General features: G+C 34.8%; 3 protein-coding genes across 4 annotated transcripts; all 3 read right to left on the minus strand.

Moving 5' to 3' along the window:
* Window positions 1-191: 191 nt before the first annotated feature.
* On the minus strand, window positions 192-1,902 carry LOC134267966 (uncharacterized; the record flags this gene model as incomplete). The annotated part of the gene is made up of 3 exons (XM_062750174.1): window positions 1,148-1,902; window positions 651-790; window positions 192-489 (listed from the first exon to the last, which is right to left on the minus strand). Coding segments are annotated over exons 1-3 (900 nt in total), but the record flags the coding sequence as incomplete, so codon positions are not given.
* An 804-nt stretch (window positions 1,903-2,706) lies between these two features.
* LOC134267942 (uncharacterized) lies at window positions 2,707-5,904 on the minus strand. Its single transcript, XM_062750151.1, has 9 exons — window positions 5,243-5,904; window positions 4,949-5,088; window positions 4,554-4,851; window positions 4,259-4,426; window positions 3,988-4,161; window positions 3,724-3,876; window positions 3,509-3,614; window positions 3,307-3,428; window positions 2,707-3,136 (listed from the first exon to the last, which is right to left on the minus strand). Exons 1-9 carry the CDS (start codon window positions 5,693-5,695, stop codon window positions 2,879-2,881), a joined length of 1,872 nt encoding a protein of 623 aa, XP_062606135.1. The 5' UTR covers window positions 5,696-5,904; the 3' UTR covers window positions 2,707-2,878.
* Window positions 5,905-7,029: 1,125 nt separating this feature from the next.
* LOC134267952 (proline-rich transmembrane protein 1-like) lies at window positions 7,030-11,226 on the minus strand. 2 transcript variants are annotated; one of them, XR_009992258.1, is made up of 4 exons: window positions 10,875-11,226; window positions 8,787-8,950; window positions 8,557-8,691; window positions 7,034-8,372 (listed from the first exon to the last, which is right to left on the minus strand). XR_009992258.1 is itself a non-coding variant. In XM_062750160.1 (3 exons), exons 1-3 carry the CDS (start codon window positions 8,946-8,948, stop codon window positions 8,214-8,216), a joined length of 456 nt encoding a protein of 151 aa, XP_062606144.1. In that variant the 5' UTR covers window positions 8,949-9,387; the 3' UTR covers window positions 7,030-8,213. The 2 variants fall into 2 exon arrangements, 1 of the variants encoding a protein (XP_062606144.1); XM_062750160.1 differs by lacking the exon at window positions 10,875-11,226 and having other exon boundaries at window positions 7,030-8,372; window positions 8,787-9,387.
* Between the last annotated feature and the right edge of the window lie 1,274 nt (window positions 11,227-12,500).

Here is a 12,500-nt window from a genome sequence, read left to right on the forward strand (position 1 = left end):
GTCATCGAAGTCTTGAACCTGCATATGTTATGTGATTGCAATTTTTACAACTAAACAGGCATATGAAGAATTCAAAGCATTCAATTGAATGCTGGGCTAATATCACATTTTGATTTTTTAACAATTGGAGAATTTTCAGTTTTTTCAGTGTAACTTCTCTGTTATGAATAGTGAAAATTTTCATTACTTACCCATGTCGTAACTAATGACAGACTCTTGTTTTTAGCTTTCGCATCCTCTAGGAACCTCCTCATGTAGAAGTACGTGCGTGTATCTATTGTGTTGATTCTGGTGTCATTGGTGGTTGGTTTGTAGGCGTAGTGTTTCAAGGCTGTAAAAATGGAAGACAGGTTTGTGTTTCTAGACTGCCACAGTACAGCAGAGTCGGGGAATTCAGAGATAAAGTCCTTCAGTAAGGAACCCAATCCAAGATTAACAGACGTGTCGTCGAAATCTGGTGGAATCTGAAATACCCGCTTGTAACCTTCCCTAGAAATAGGAGAACAGCTAATTGAGAATATTTTCCACTGATAATACCCATTGACTTCTTACTACGTGGAAATCCGACTTTACTCTTATGTGCCATAACAAATGAATTAGAATAAGAATGATTGCAATGAAGAGATCAATATACAGATTTGGTTTGACACCTTGTTGCTAGAAGTCTTTTGATGGTTTCTGTCACGTGATGGAGACCTAGTTTATCCAGCTCCTCGTATACAGGCTCCCAGTCTATAAGGTAAGTGGAGTTGAAGAGATCCAGTAGGTTGACTGGTGTACTTACATATCCCTAGATTAAAAAGACAAAATACTGCATGTAGTAACCAAAACTGTGAAAATGGTTACCAAGTACTTTTCCAGAATCTTATTGAATAGGATACAACAATGATTCGCGATGCATGTGACTGAAAATGGGTGCAGTTATATACATGTGAGAACTGATGGCTTCAAGCTTTATTTGGATACGATTGAACTCTTTAGCGTTCTTACAGATGTTTAAAAATATCGTGGAAATTGGAAAGAAGATAAAGACGTTGAAAGAATTTTAATCATTTTCTTGGTTTAACCGGTAATAGTCTTTTTATGTGTTATCCAAATATTGCAATAGAAATTTGTCCAAAAAGTAGTATAGAAGGGAAAAACAAACCTTTGCTTGTTCATTGTAAATTTGTGGCCAGAACGCCATTATGGAATTTGTATAGTTTAGGTTTTTATTATGATGATCCATGATAAAGTTGATGGACAAATCCAGCATCTGAGCAGTTGGTTTTGGCGCCTTTCCAAAATTGTACGCTTCCAAGAGACACGTTGTTACCCATGCTGTCGCGAACATATTATTATCGAAAACTCCAAAGGAATACCGAAGGGTAGAATCCACCGGATCTCCATGGAAGTACATTTTAACATCACTTTCGTAGGATCCGGGAAACTTTGCCCATACTAATGGTGGCACTGCTGGGTTATACCTTGTTGTCTGCATATTTTGAAGTTTATGGAATAGAGCATTAATTGTGGAAGTCAAATTTGATGCAGCAGACACATCTCCAACAAAAAGTATCGTTGTAACAATTAAAACCACCAACATATTTTGGCACCTAGCTGGAACCATCTTATAAAAGTATACAATATATGGCACGGTTTTCTAGAATGATTTCCGGAGAGGTCCTTATCTGGAAATATGACCTCTTATCTGCCCTGCGGTGACCTTCACCCTTAGAAGCCCTCGACTAGCACTTTGACGAATGCTCACACATTAAGACGAGAATCGGACAACCTTGATATTTGTGAATCACTGATTCTTTATGTGCTATGTGAACAACGCACATTTATATCCCATGATTCTAACAAATTAAAGTTAAACAATTATACTTATCAATGAAAAATTGGTACAGTGGACCGGAAGTATGTGCACACGAGATCTGCAGATGTTGTTTCAAACCAGAAAGAAGGAGGAAATCGACATCGATTTTAAAAATCTTCTGCCAAACGCCCAAAATTAGTGGTATTCTTCCACGTTCCTACTTTTATGCTCCCGTAATCGAAGATTTGGAGGTTAATAGTTTCTGCCCTGTTCGTCCGTCTGTATGTTTATCCGCAAAAAAAACTTTAACCTTGCCCATAACTTTTCAGAAGTGTGCAATGGCTTTCATCTATCACAGGTGTATTCCTTTTGACAATCATTCTTCGGGCACCACCAAATTTGACCTTGGGATATATTTTGCATTTGAAAAAAGTCAACACTTAGCCATAAGTCGCCCTACGAGGACATGAGTTTCACAAACACACCTTTTTCCAAGTTGAAATAGACTCTTTAAGATTCGTCCCTTATCTGTCTCATGAGTACGAGATATTTGATATGATCTCATTTGAATAGTGATAACATTTTGTATCAATTTAATTTCTCTACTTCAGTAAACAATTTTAACTTCTTAGTAAAAATTGATCCTTCTTAAAGTGATCAAAGGACATTACATGATTTTTTTTATCCGAGGATTTAACAGGGAATTAGCATTTGCTGAACTATCATCTCATTGGAGAATGTAATTTACATGTATCTCATTGGAGAATGTAATTTACATGTATTTAATTTATTATCATACTTTGAATATTTAAAGTATCAACATCAACACTAAATTAAAACAATTGAAAAGTTACTTAAAAGAATGATATGTAGTATCACTATGACAAAATGGTTTTTGTTTCTTCATCGCCCTTTGCAGTTTTACACATTAATCAATCTTCTGCATGTATTCTTTTCTTGTTTGAAAAAAACAATACATGTGCAATGCATCTTTCAAAGTACATGTGTACAAAAAGATCATTTTTTATTTACAGAGGTGATTTATGATAGGTAGGCTGGTTTTCAATGTATTTGCCATCATACATCATTTTTAGCAATGTTATTAAACGTCGAAAGGGCTAACATGCTGGTAACGTACGTATATGGCTCTGAACACCAGAAGGGGAAGTAATCCGGATAGCTGTTGAAGCCATGGAAATCAATGGGTGACTTGAGAGATTTAAGTTGTTGATCGTACCACGTGTCGTTGACCACACCCTCCATGCCCCGGATGTGGATTTTTGTTCCGTTAATGTATCCATTTCGGTTGTTTGGGTACCGAGAGGAAGAAGTTATCTGTTAATAAAGGCAATTTTATGTTGTTAATACTGAGGGCTTAATAAAACTTTACAGTATATTTAAGAAAAATTGAAATCGATGCATTTGGAATAGATCTAGAAATGCATTTTTCAAATTAAGCAGTGTGGTAATTTAGCAGTATATAAGACAGCTATGAAGAGACTTGCTTCGTGCCCTTTGACGGATCCTGAGAAAAATGTGTTCCATGGCTTATACTCTCCACTGAGGATGTGTTCATTAAGGAAAGACACCGAAGCTGATACCACTTTCTTTACATCCACCGGAGTTTCTGCAAAGACACTGTCAATAGTGATCATCACCTATTCCCTTCCAAAGTGGTGAAAAAAACAATTGAAAGTTCTTTCTCACCTACACTCCAGTGAAGCTGGCCAGTTTGGACGTTGAATAAAGTCCAAGTTGTAATTAGAGCATTTACTGCCATGGAGGTCGTAAAAAGACGGTCTTCGCCATATTTCTACAAAGACATGAAGGCATTTCTGTGTTTTGGGATAAATATGCAGGTATATCACGCAAGAATTCTTGAATTCTTATTGCTCTTTTGTAATTTCCTATCAGTATCTTACTACATGATGACCATTTTCATCAACGTCACCATTTCCAAGAAAATCATCATAATACGCCATGTTTTCATCAATAAAAATGGCTTTTTTGACAATAGCTTTTGTCATTGTTTCACATAAGGCCTCCTCTAACTCATGCATTACTGTTGTCATTGCCTAGAACAAAAAGACACAAGGATTAGGGACACATTAATATTTAGAAGATACACTGGGTAAATGGAATAAAAACACGAATATAAAATACATCTAGAACATAAGTCGTCGTACAGGATGCGGTAGACCACCGGTACGGTATCTGCGGTTCAGAAGATTGTATGTCCGTGCCACGAACCAGTAAAACTCCATTACTGATGGGTAGTAAGTTAACGCGAGATCTGGACGAGAAGAGAAGTTGGTGTTGATCTGGAAGGTGATCATTGTGGAAGTGTTCAAGTAGATTTGCTGCCAAGCAAAAAGTTGGAAAACATAATAACGTTGGATATCTTGCTACGATAATACATGTATACATAACACCTGAAATTTCAGTGATTTTTAGAACCTGTACTTCGGGATCCTCCAGGATTTCGGTTGTCACAAGACCAGATAAAATGCTGTTCGTGATTCCATACAGAGCATTTGCAGACACCGTGACGTCAACGTTGTTTACGTCACCAGGAGTTACAACACCTTTGTTATATTCAGTTTTAAGGTCGTTAAAGTCTTGAATCTGCGAAAGAAAATATCAGTAAAAATACTATTTCATTCATATGTATGTCTTGTGAGTTATGTTTCTCATAAATATATATAAATATATATAAATAAGTATATATAAATATCCACACTATATAACCTACCCAAGTTGTAATCAGTGCAACTGGTTTTCTCTCTGACGTTGCTTTCTCTAGAAAACGCCTCATATAGAAATATGTACGTGTGTCTATCGTATTCACCCTTGAATCGTTTGTTGTGGGTTTATAGGCATAGTGTTTCAACCCATTAAAGATAGAGGAAAGATTTGAATTATGGGTTTGCCACAAAACGGACGAATCTGGAAAGTCGGTGATGTACTCCTTCAGAAGTGAACCTAAACCCAAGTTAACTGAGGTATCGTCAAAATCTGGAGGAATGTGAAAAACGTGCTGATACATTTCCCTACAACCGAAGTAAGATGATCCATTTACTTTATAAATCAGATAAATTTCATTAGACACTAATTCAAAGAAGGAAACATTGAAAGCTTCCTTGTTACCTTCTCTCCAATAGGTGCTTGATGGTGTCTGTGACGTGTTGGAGACCAAGAGAATCGAGCTCTTTATAAATCGGATCCCAGTCTATGAGATACGTGGTATTAAAAAGACCTAGCAGATTGACAGGGGTACTGGTAAAATCCTGTAGAAAAAGATTCGGGTTTAATTCTTTTACACATGTATTTGATTTTCACCTGAAATGACTGTAAATGTTTATGGTGTTCTAAGCATAGCACTGAATATAGAAAAAGAATCATAGGAAAGAATATTCCAACAAAATGAGATACTATACAAACCTTATATATTTCATCATATATTTGGGGCCAAAATGCCATAATTGAGTTATTGTATTTTGCGTTCTTGTTTCGATGATCCATTATAAAGTTAATGGCTAAGTCTAGCATTTGAGTTGTTGGTTTTGGTGCCTTCCCATACTTGTGTGCCTCAATCAGACAAGTTGTTACCCAAGCTGTGGCGAACATGTTATTATCAAAAACTCCAAAGGAGTACCGAAGGGCTGCATCCACGGGGGCACCGTGAAAATACATTTTGACGTCACTTTCGTAAACCCCGGGAAATTTAGTCCAAATTAATGGCGGAATTCCTGGATTGTATCTTGTTGCTTGCATATCCTGGAGTTTCTTGAAAAGATTACTTATCGTTGTTGTAATATTTGAATCACCATTAACTTGACCAATGTTTGCAATTGAAATAATTGCTAAAAGTACAAGTCCTTGCAAAAGTGTCATTGTTCTAGAATAGTATAATTCCACTTGCCGTTAGATTGCCAACAGATATTATCTTTACCGATTATCTGTGGTCATGTCAGTTCCTAAATTACAAAGTACTTATGTACTAATGTTCCTTAGTGCTCCCCTGTCTAAATTTCCATCAAGATAACTCTCCAGTATTTATCTATTTTCATCAATTAAAAATTACCTTATTTTCCTCACTTTAATAAAATATTTCCAAAAACAAGATGTGTTTGTGAAAAACTGATGCCCCCGAATGGCAGCTTATGGCAAGGGTTCAAATTTCTCAAATGACCTTATACTCCAAGGTTAAGGCCAAAAGGTCAAAATTGTTAGTAATCAAAAGAAGATCTTGTCACAATGAACACGCCTGTGAAATATAAAAGCCCTAGTGTTAAAGGTTCAAAAGTTATGGTCAAGGTTAGAGTTTTTTTTATAAGTGGGTCAAACTCTAGGGTCAAGGTCAAAATTGTTGGTAACCAAAGGAAGACAAAACAAAGCTGTGAAATATGAAAGCCACAGTACTAATGGTTCAAACGTTTAGGGCAAAAGTTAAGGTTTTTTTTTTATAAAGTGGGCCTAACACTAAGGTCAAGGTCAAATATTTTTATACCCAATGAAAGATTTTAGCACAGTGAATACACGTATGTGAAGTATAAAGCACTATCACTAACTAATCAAAAGATTTTTTTTATCAAAAGTGGGTCAAACTCCAAGGTCAAGGGGTCAAACTTGGTGACACTAAAAGAAAGTTCTTGTCACAAGGAGTGCACTTGTGAAATATGAAAGTCATAGCCAAACTCATTCAAAATTTATTGACATAGTTAAAGTGTTTGCAGACAGACTGACAGACGGATGAGCGGACAGGGCAAAACCTATATACCTCGTATTTTTCGATTACGGGTCATGATAAACAGATGAGTAACAATGTATTAAGGGGGAAAAAGCAGATTTATGTTTACATCCATAAAAATTGTTGGTAGAATTTCTTGAAACATGTTACCAGAGCGTTTCAACTAATACTAGTATATTATACAATACCGGTAGTTTTCAAAATTTTCTCAGATCTGAAAATTGTCTTCCAAATTATCAAATGAAAGTTAAATGTAGTTATTTTACCGGCGCAATGATATTTCAAATGAGATGTATCCAATAATCTACAGCCCTTTTTATCCCCCACTTTCGCGAAAGCGAGGGAACATTAAATCTCATTCGTCTGTCCGACTAAGTCTGTAAATCTGTCAATCTGAAAGTTCTGTCCGTCTGTCACAAAAAAAACTTTAACCTTGTTCATATCTTTTGAATGAGTAGAGATAGGGCTTTCATATTACACATGTATATTATCTGTGACAAGACCTTTCTAAATACACTATAAATGTTGCCCCGTGACCTTGAAGTTTGACCAACTTAAAACAAAAATCAAACATTACATTGAATATGTCATAACTTTTGATTGAGAAGAGATAGGGCTTTCATATTAAGTATTTTTATTACCTGTAACAAGACCTTTCTAAATAGAATTTGATTCTTGACATCGTGACCTTGGAGTTTGACCTACTTTTCAAAAACTTTAACCTTGCCCATGTCTTTTGAATGAGAATACAAAGAGCTTTCATATTAAATGTGTGTATTGCTTGCGACAAGACCTTTCTAAATATACTATAATTTTTTATCTTATGACCTTGTCCTTGAAGTTTATCCTAATTTTCGAAAATGTTCTTTTTTCCTTATAACTTTTGATTGAATAGAGAATGGGCTTTCATACTTGAAATGTGCATTTCCTATGACAAGATATTTCCGAGCATGCTACGATTTCTGACCCTTGTCCTTGATCTTCACGATTGACCTAATTTTAAAAAATCAAATTCGATGATAACTTCTGAATTACATATGAAAGGGCGTTCATATTTGACAAAATATGCCAGAAAAAACGACACTTCACCTACAAAGACACGGAAAGCTTTGAATTTTTGTATTTGCAATCAAAACTATTAGTAGTAAGGGGCCAATGTCACCATTGAAGCCTTTAAACATTTGAAAAAAAGTTACATTTTCTAATTACATGCATAACAAGGACAATGTAACACATTGTACAAAGAAACACTTTTATATTAATTGCAAACAATAAATAAATAATGTAAAGGATTAAATTTGCATCCGCGCTCATGTTTTAAATCCAGGTATAAAATATTATTCCTTTTGAAATGCTCTTCATATATTCATCCATCAGTGCATTCTGAGATTGAATTCCTCACTGATTACTAAATTTCAGACATCTTTACACTCAAACAATGAATATCTGTGTTTTCTATATACATGTATAATAAATGCAGTTTTCCTTTTTGTGTAGGTGTATAATTGAAGACAATAAAGTAAATGCCATTTCAATTTCAATATTTTCACTCACAAAACAAAATATTGTTCCTTTTCGGAATATCCCCATATGTAAATTTCGAGTTTACAGAAAGACTAAATGGTATATCCTCATTGCGTGTAAATGATAGGTACTAGTATATCAAGCATGTACATTGAAAATGACGGTAATTAGAATAACTAGGAATATCAAAGTGTATGCTATTCCTCCAATACAGACGGATGCTCGGATAAAGTCTTTGGACAAACTGGATTTTTCCCGCGCTTTCTTCACCTCGCCTCGTTCCCATGCTGATCTTGCCTAAAAGAAACGGATTCGTTATTTCTGTTTTAATTAGTCTATCTCGTACATCTTTATTATAAGGAACAAAATATTATTTACGAAAATTCTGTTCTTCATATTTTGGTCTTGACAGTTGATTTCTGGTAAAAGAAAATGTTGAGTGTATGTCAGATGAAAGTAATAATAATTTTTTTGAATATACTTGTGATGCATAGACGATAGCCATTATTCCAGTAGGGAAAAAACAAAACAAGCAGGCAAGAAGAGCATATTTCGTTCTATCTTTAAAAGGTTTATGAACACGTATGAGGTCACTTTCATTTGATGGTGGGTATTCCTAAAATAGAAAATACATGTAACGAGTTTAGTTTTGGAATACAGTACAATTTTGCGAGCAATCTTTATTTAAGCCATTTAACGTTTTACACTCACAGTTTTTTCGACATCTAGCGGATTTAAATGACCGTTGATTGGAAATTGGTGCCGTGGCGACCCGGATGATCCATAGTTCTTAAGTGTTATGCAAGTGTAAGGAGAATCATTTTCATCTTTAGTATTCAGTCTGGAGTATTTTACAGCCGATAATGTGTCCATATCTAAAAACAGTAAATAGCAAAGATTAATGTATTTTTAGTATATAAAAAGAGAAATGTCTATTTTTCTCCTTTTAATGTGAAAGTCATGCACTCAAAATGGTCAAGGTCAAATTATGAACAAAATAAAAAATGGTTAGGAGTTATATAACCTCATATTCTTCACACAAAGACCAAAACAACAAAATCCTTTGAATTAATTTACCATGCGGTAGAACCTAATATAGGTATATTTTATTTCTTCAACAAGAGAGGGTGGGTTGACCCGATTGCTTCTCTAATTTGACTTCAAAAATATTAGACACAGAGCATTCCTTGAAACTGAGTCAAATAGATTTTAAAACAGACTGAAAATTCAGTCTGTATAGTATCAGATCTGTAACATATGTATGTCTCAAGAATACACGTGTATCATTTGTAACACGATATCGCCTCATTTGAGTATGTATACGTTGTGCTTATATACCTTGTATAGAATGCACCAAACAAAGAAGTTATCTGGTTCTTACTGATTTAATGTCGTAATGGGTATTACAGCATTATTAAAAATGTTTTATCATAACCAATTCAAATTTTGGCGATTATAAATTAACTTGTATATGTAAACAAGGTGATTTGGCCAACTGTGACTTCATTAAACAAAAACCACATTGTTTTAACATAAATCTTATTTCTTGCTTGCGAATGAATCATTCATATTTATCTATCAACCTAAAGTCTACTCAATTTCTTGTGTTTGTTGTTCGTGTAAACTACTTGCAATAATTTCCACTTTGTTTTTAAGCATTTATTGTCTTACCACTCTAGTCCATGTACATTTCAGTGATGTTTTTAAAGGTTTAAACAACATTTCTGTCAAAAAATGACATATCATGAAAAAAGCCCTCTTCAAACATATTTTAAAAGGTTTAACTAATATGTTTTTCAGATAGAGTTACAAATACACCGATATATACTCGTCTATCAATATTGACTAAACTAACTTTTATTGTTTTATTGGGGTATAATAAATATGAGAAAAGGCTCACGAAAAGAAGTAAACTTAATGAATGTATATGTATTCAACAATGAATGTTAAACGCTTTGAATAAAAACAATTTTCATCTCAACAAATACATGGACATGTACATGTACTTCGTAAGATGTATATATATATATCATTCATTTATTACCATTACACGCTGAGTTTGGACTTTCAGTAAGGCGTGGCATTCTCGACATTACCTAATTAGCTTCTGAAATTTACACAGCTTTCCTTCACTGTTGAAATATACATATGATAGAAATGCGGCCGAATGTCAACTGGTGTAGTAAATAGCCAATTAAAAGTTCTCTCACGGCACAGAGGTGGGGCATAAGTCGTCTCATTTTTATCAACAACAATTTTAAGTTCCTGATGTTATTAATTTCGTAAGCAATGAGAATCTACTAGTATTCGCTATTACGTAGCGCCGAGAAAGTCACGCCTACTGAAAGTCCAAAGTAAGGGTAAAATCCTCCTATCAGTTTACTACTTGGGGGTTTTATTATCAATAAATTTTTACTACTTGTCCACTGGCCATTCGATATAAAGATGCGATGAAGCATAAAAGTTTGGCAGGATATTGTTACATTTCAGAATTAGTTGTAATATAAAGACGGTCTTTAGTCGTTATTAATTTACTTGAAGTATTGCAGTTTGTTCCTAACCACCCCACCCCATCCCCTCCTTTCAACAGAGAGAGAGAGAGAGAGAGAGAGAGAGAGAGAGAGAGAGAGAGAGAGAGAGAGAGAGAGATTCCCTCCAAATTCTTTTTAAGCAACTTTTTAAAGGTGTGTATAATAATATTATAATACCAGGATTATCTGAACCAAATAAAATGAGTTGGCAGATTCAACTTTATATAGAAATCGGAAAGAATCAATTGAATGTAATACCACGACTTACCTTTGTAGTAAACACTTTCTAACGGATGTGGACATTTTTCATACTTCCTGGCTCTCGTTATCAAATAAAGGTGGGACAATATTACCTGTACGGGGGATTCTCAGTGATTCATTTCCGGATAACAAACTGTGCAGTTTTAAAATCCAATATACAACTGAAAATACAACTAGGATAAGATTTACGCGCGTGTCAAACTGTTCAATAGATGACTATTTTTAGCATTTTATACCTAAAATCATTTCTAAAATTAAATTACAAAAATGTAGTTCCTATATGGAAAACAACTATCGAAAGAAACTTTCCTAAGTTGAAGTGACCCATCTCATTAAATACTCCGTATATTCGCAATAATAAACTGTAAGAGGAGATGTGTTATCTTTTACATGCCCGACACACTTGGGTAGACCTAATTCAAGGACATGGATTGGAATTATTTCAAAACTATAAAAAAATATTTACAGCACAAGTAAATTGTTTTTAAACACAATTTTATCAATAGAATTTCCAAACTGGTCTGAATTGATTACGCTACACACAGCATTTAGCGCTGATTTTGTAAGGAGGCATAAAAAATATCAATTTATAGATCTTAAAATTATTTTCAATAGATCTGAAAGAGAGAAGGGAGAGGAGAGAATATACTTAGTAGTACTCCTAAATTCTATTAAAGTACTGTTCATTTAAATCGAACAGAATGAAATATATCTTTCAAAATTAACATTTAAAAGTCTTGTTAAATAAATTCAGCGTCCGAAGCCCACTGTGCAGTCTTAGATGAATCAATCTTGGAAGTTTAGTCCAGGCATAGCGCAAATAATTAATGCTTTAAAACTTTAGCCATGTCACTCATCTGGAAAATGTTGGTCGGATCCAGCATCCAAATCAAGCCTGGTTGTGTGATCATCTAGGCGCGGTTCCAGGAATTTTTTCCAGGGGTTGGGGGGGGGGGGGTCCTCTCCAGTGAAATAAATCCAAACCAGAAATTAGTTGGCAAGCAAAAAAAAAAAAAGGTATCTCGCAACAACCCCTCCCTTCTAGACCCGCGCATGTCATCCTTTCAAGTTGGGGACTGTCGTTATTTAGAAATGATACCTGATCAACAACTTTCTTCCGGAAAAAGTAGGACAGATCCAGCATCCGAAGCATGGTTATGTGCATCCTTATATATAGATGTATCATCCATGCGAGTTTGGTCAAAATAAGGCTTATATTTATTTAAAAATGAGACATGCTCCAAAACATTCTTTAGAGAAGGCTGAAATTGCAGCATCTGAAACCTTCACTGGTTAAAAAAATCTTCACTACAAACACCTTCCATGCATTTCATATTCGATGAAACCTGCTCCAAAAACTAAAACATGGGACGCATACGGTATCACATTAGCCCCCCTTTCATTGAGCATCTTCGCAAGCTAAAGGTTTTCGGTCCACTTCACTCCATTGTGGGGAATGAAGTCGACCGAAAACCCTTGGCTTGCGAATATGTTCATTAAGGTGATCTAAAATGTCGGAAATGCATTGCAAAATTTTGGAATTATTTTTAGGCAAACATTAAAATATACCCCACAAACGAAACGTTTTCAAGATTGTCTTGACGTTTTTACAGGCCCCCCAATTTGATGCAGA

This window comes from Saccostrea cucullata, unplaced genomic scaffold (genome assembly GCF_032062105.1).
Source record: "Saccostrea cucullata isolate Sc308-1 unplaced genomic scaffold, CSIRO_AGI_Scuc_v1 ctg244, whole genome shotgun sequence".
Taxonomy (NCBI): domain Eukaryota; kingdom Metazoa; phylum Mollusca; class Bivalvia; order Ostreida; family Ostreidae; genus Saccostrea; species Saccostrea cuccullata.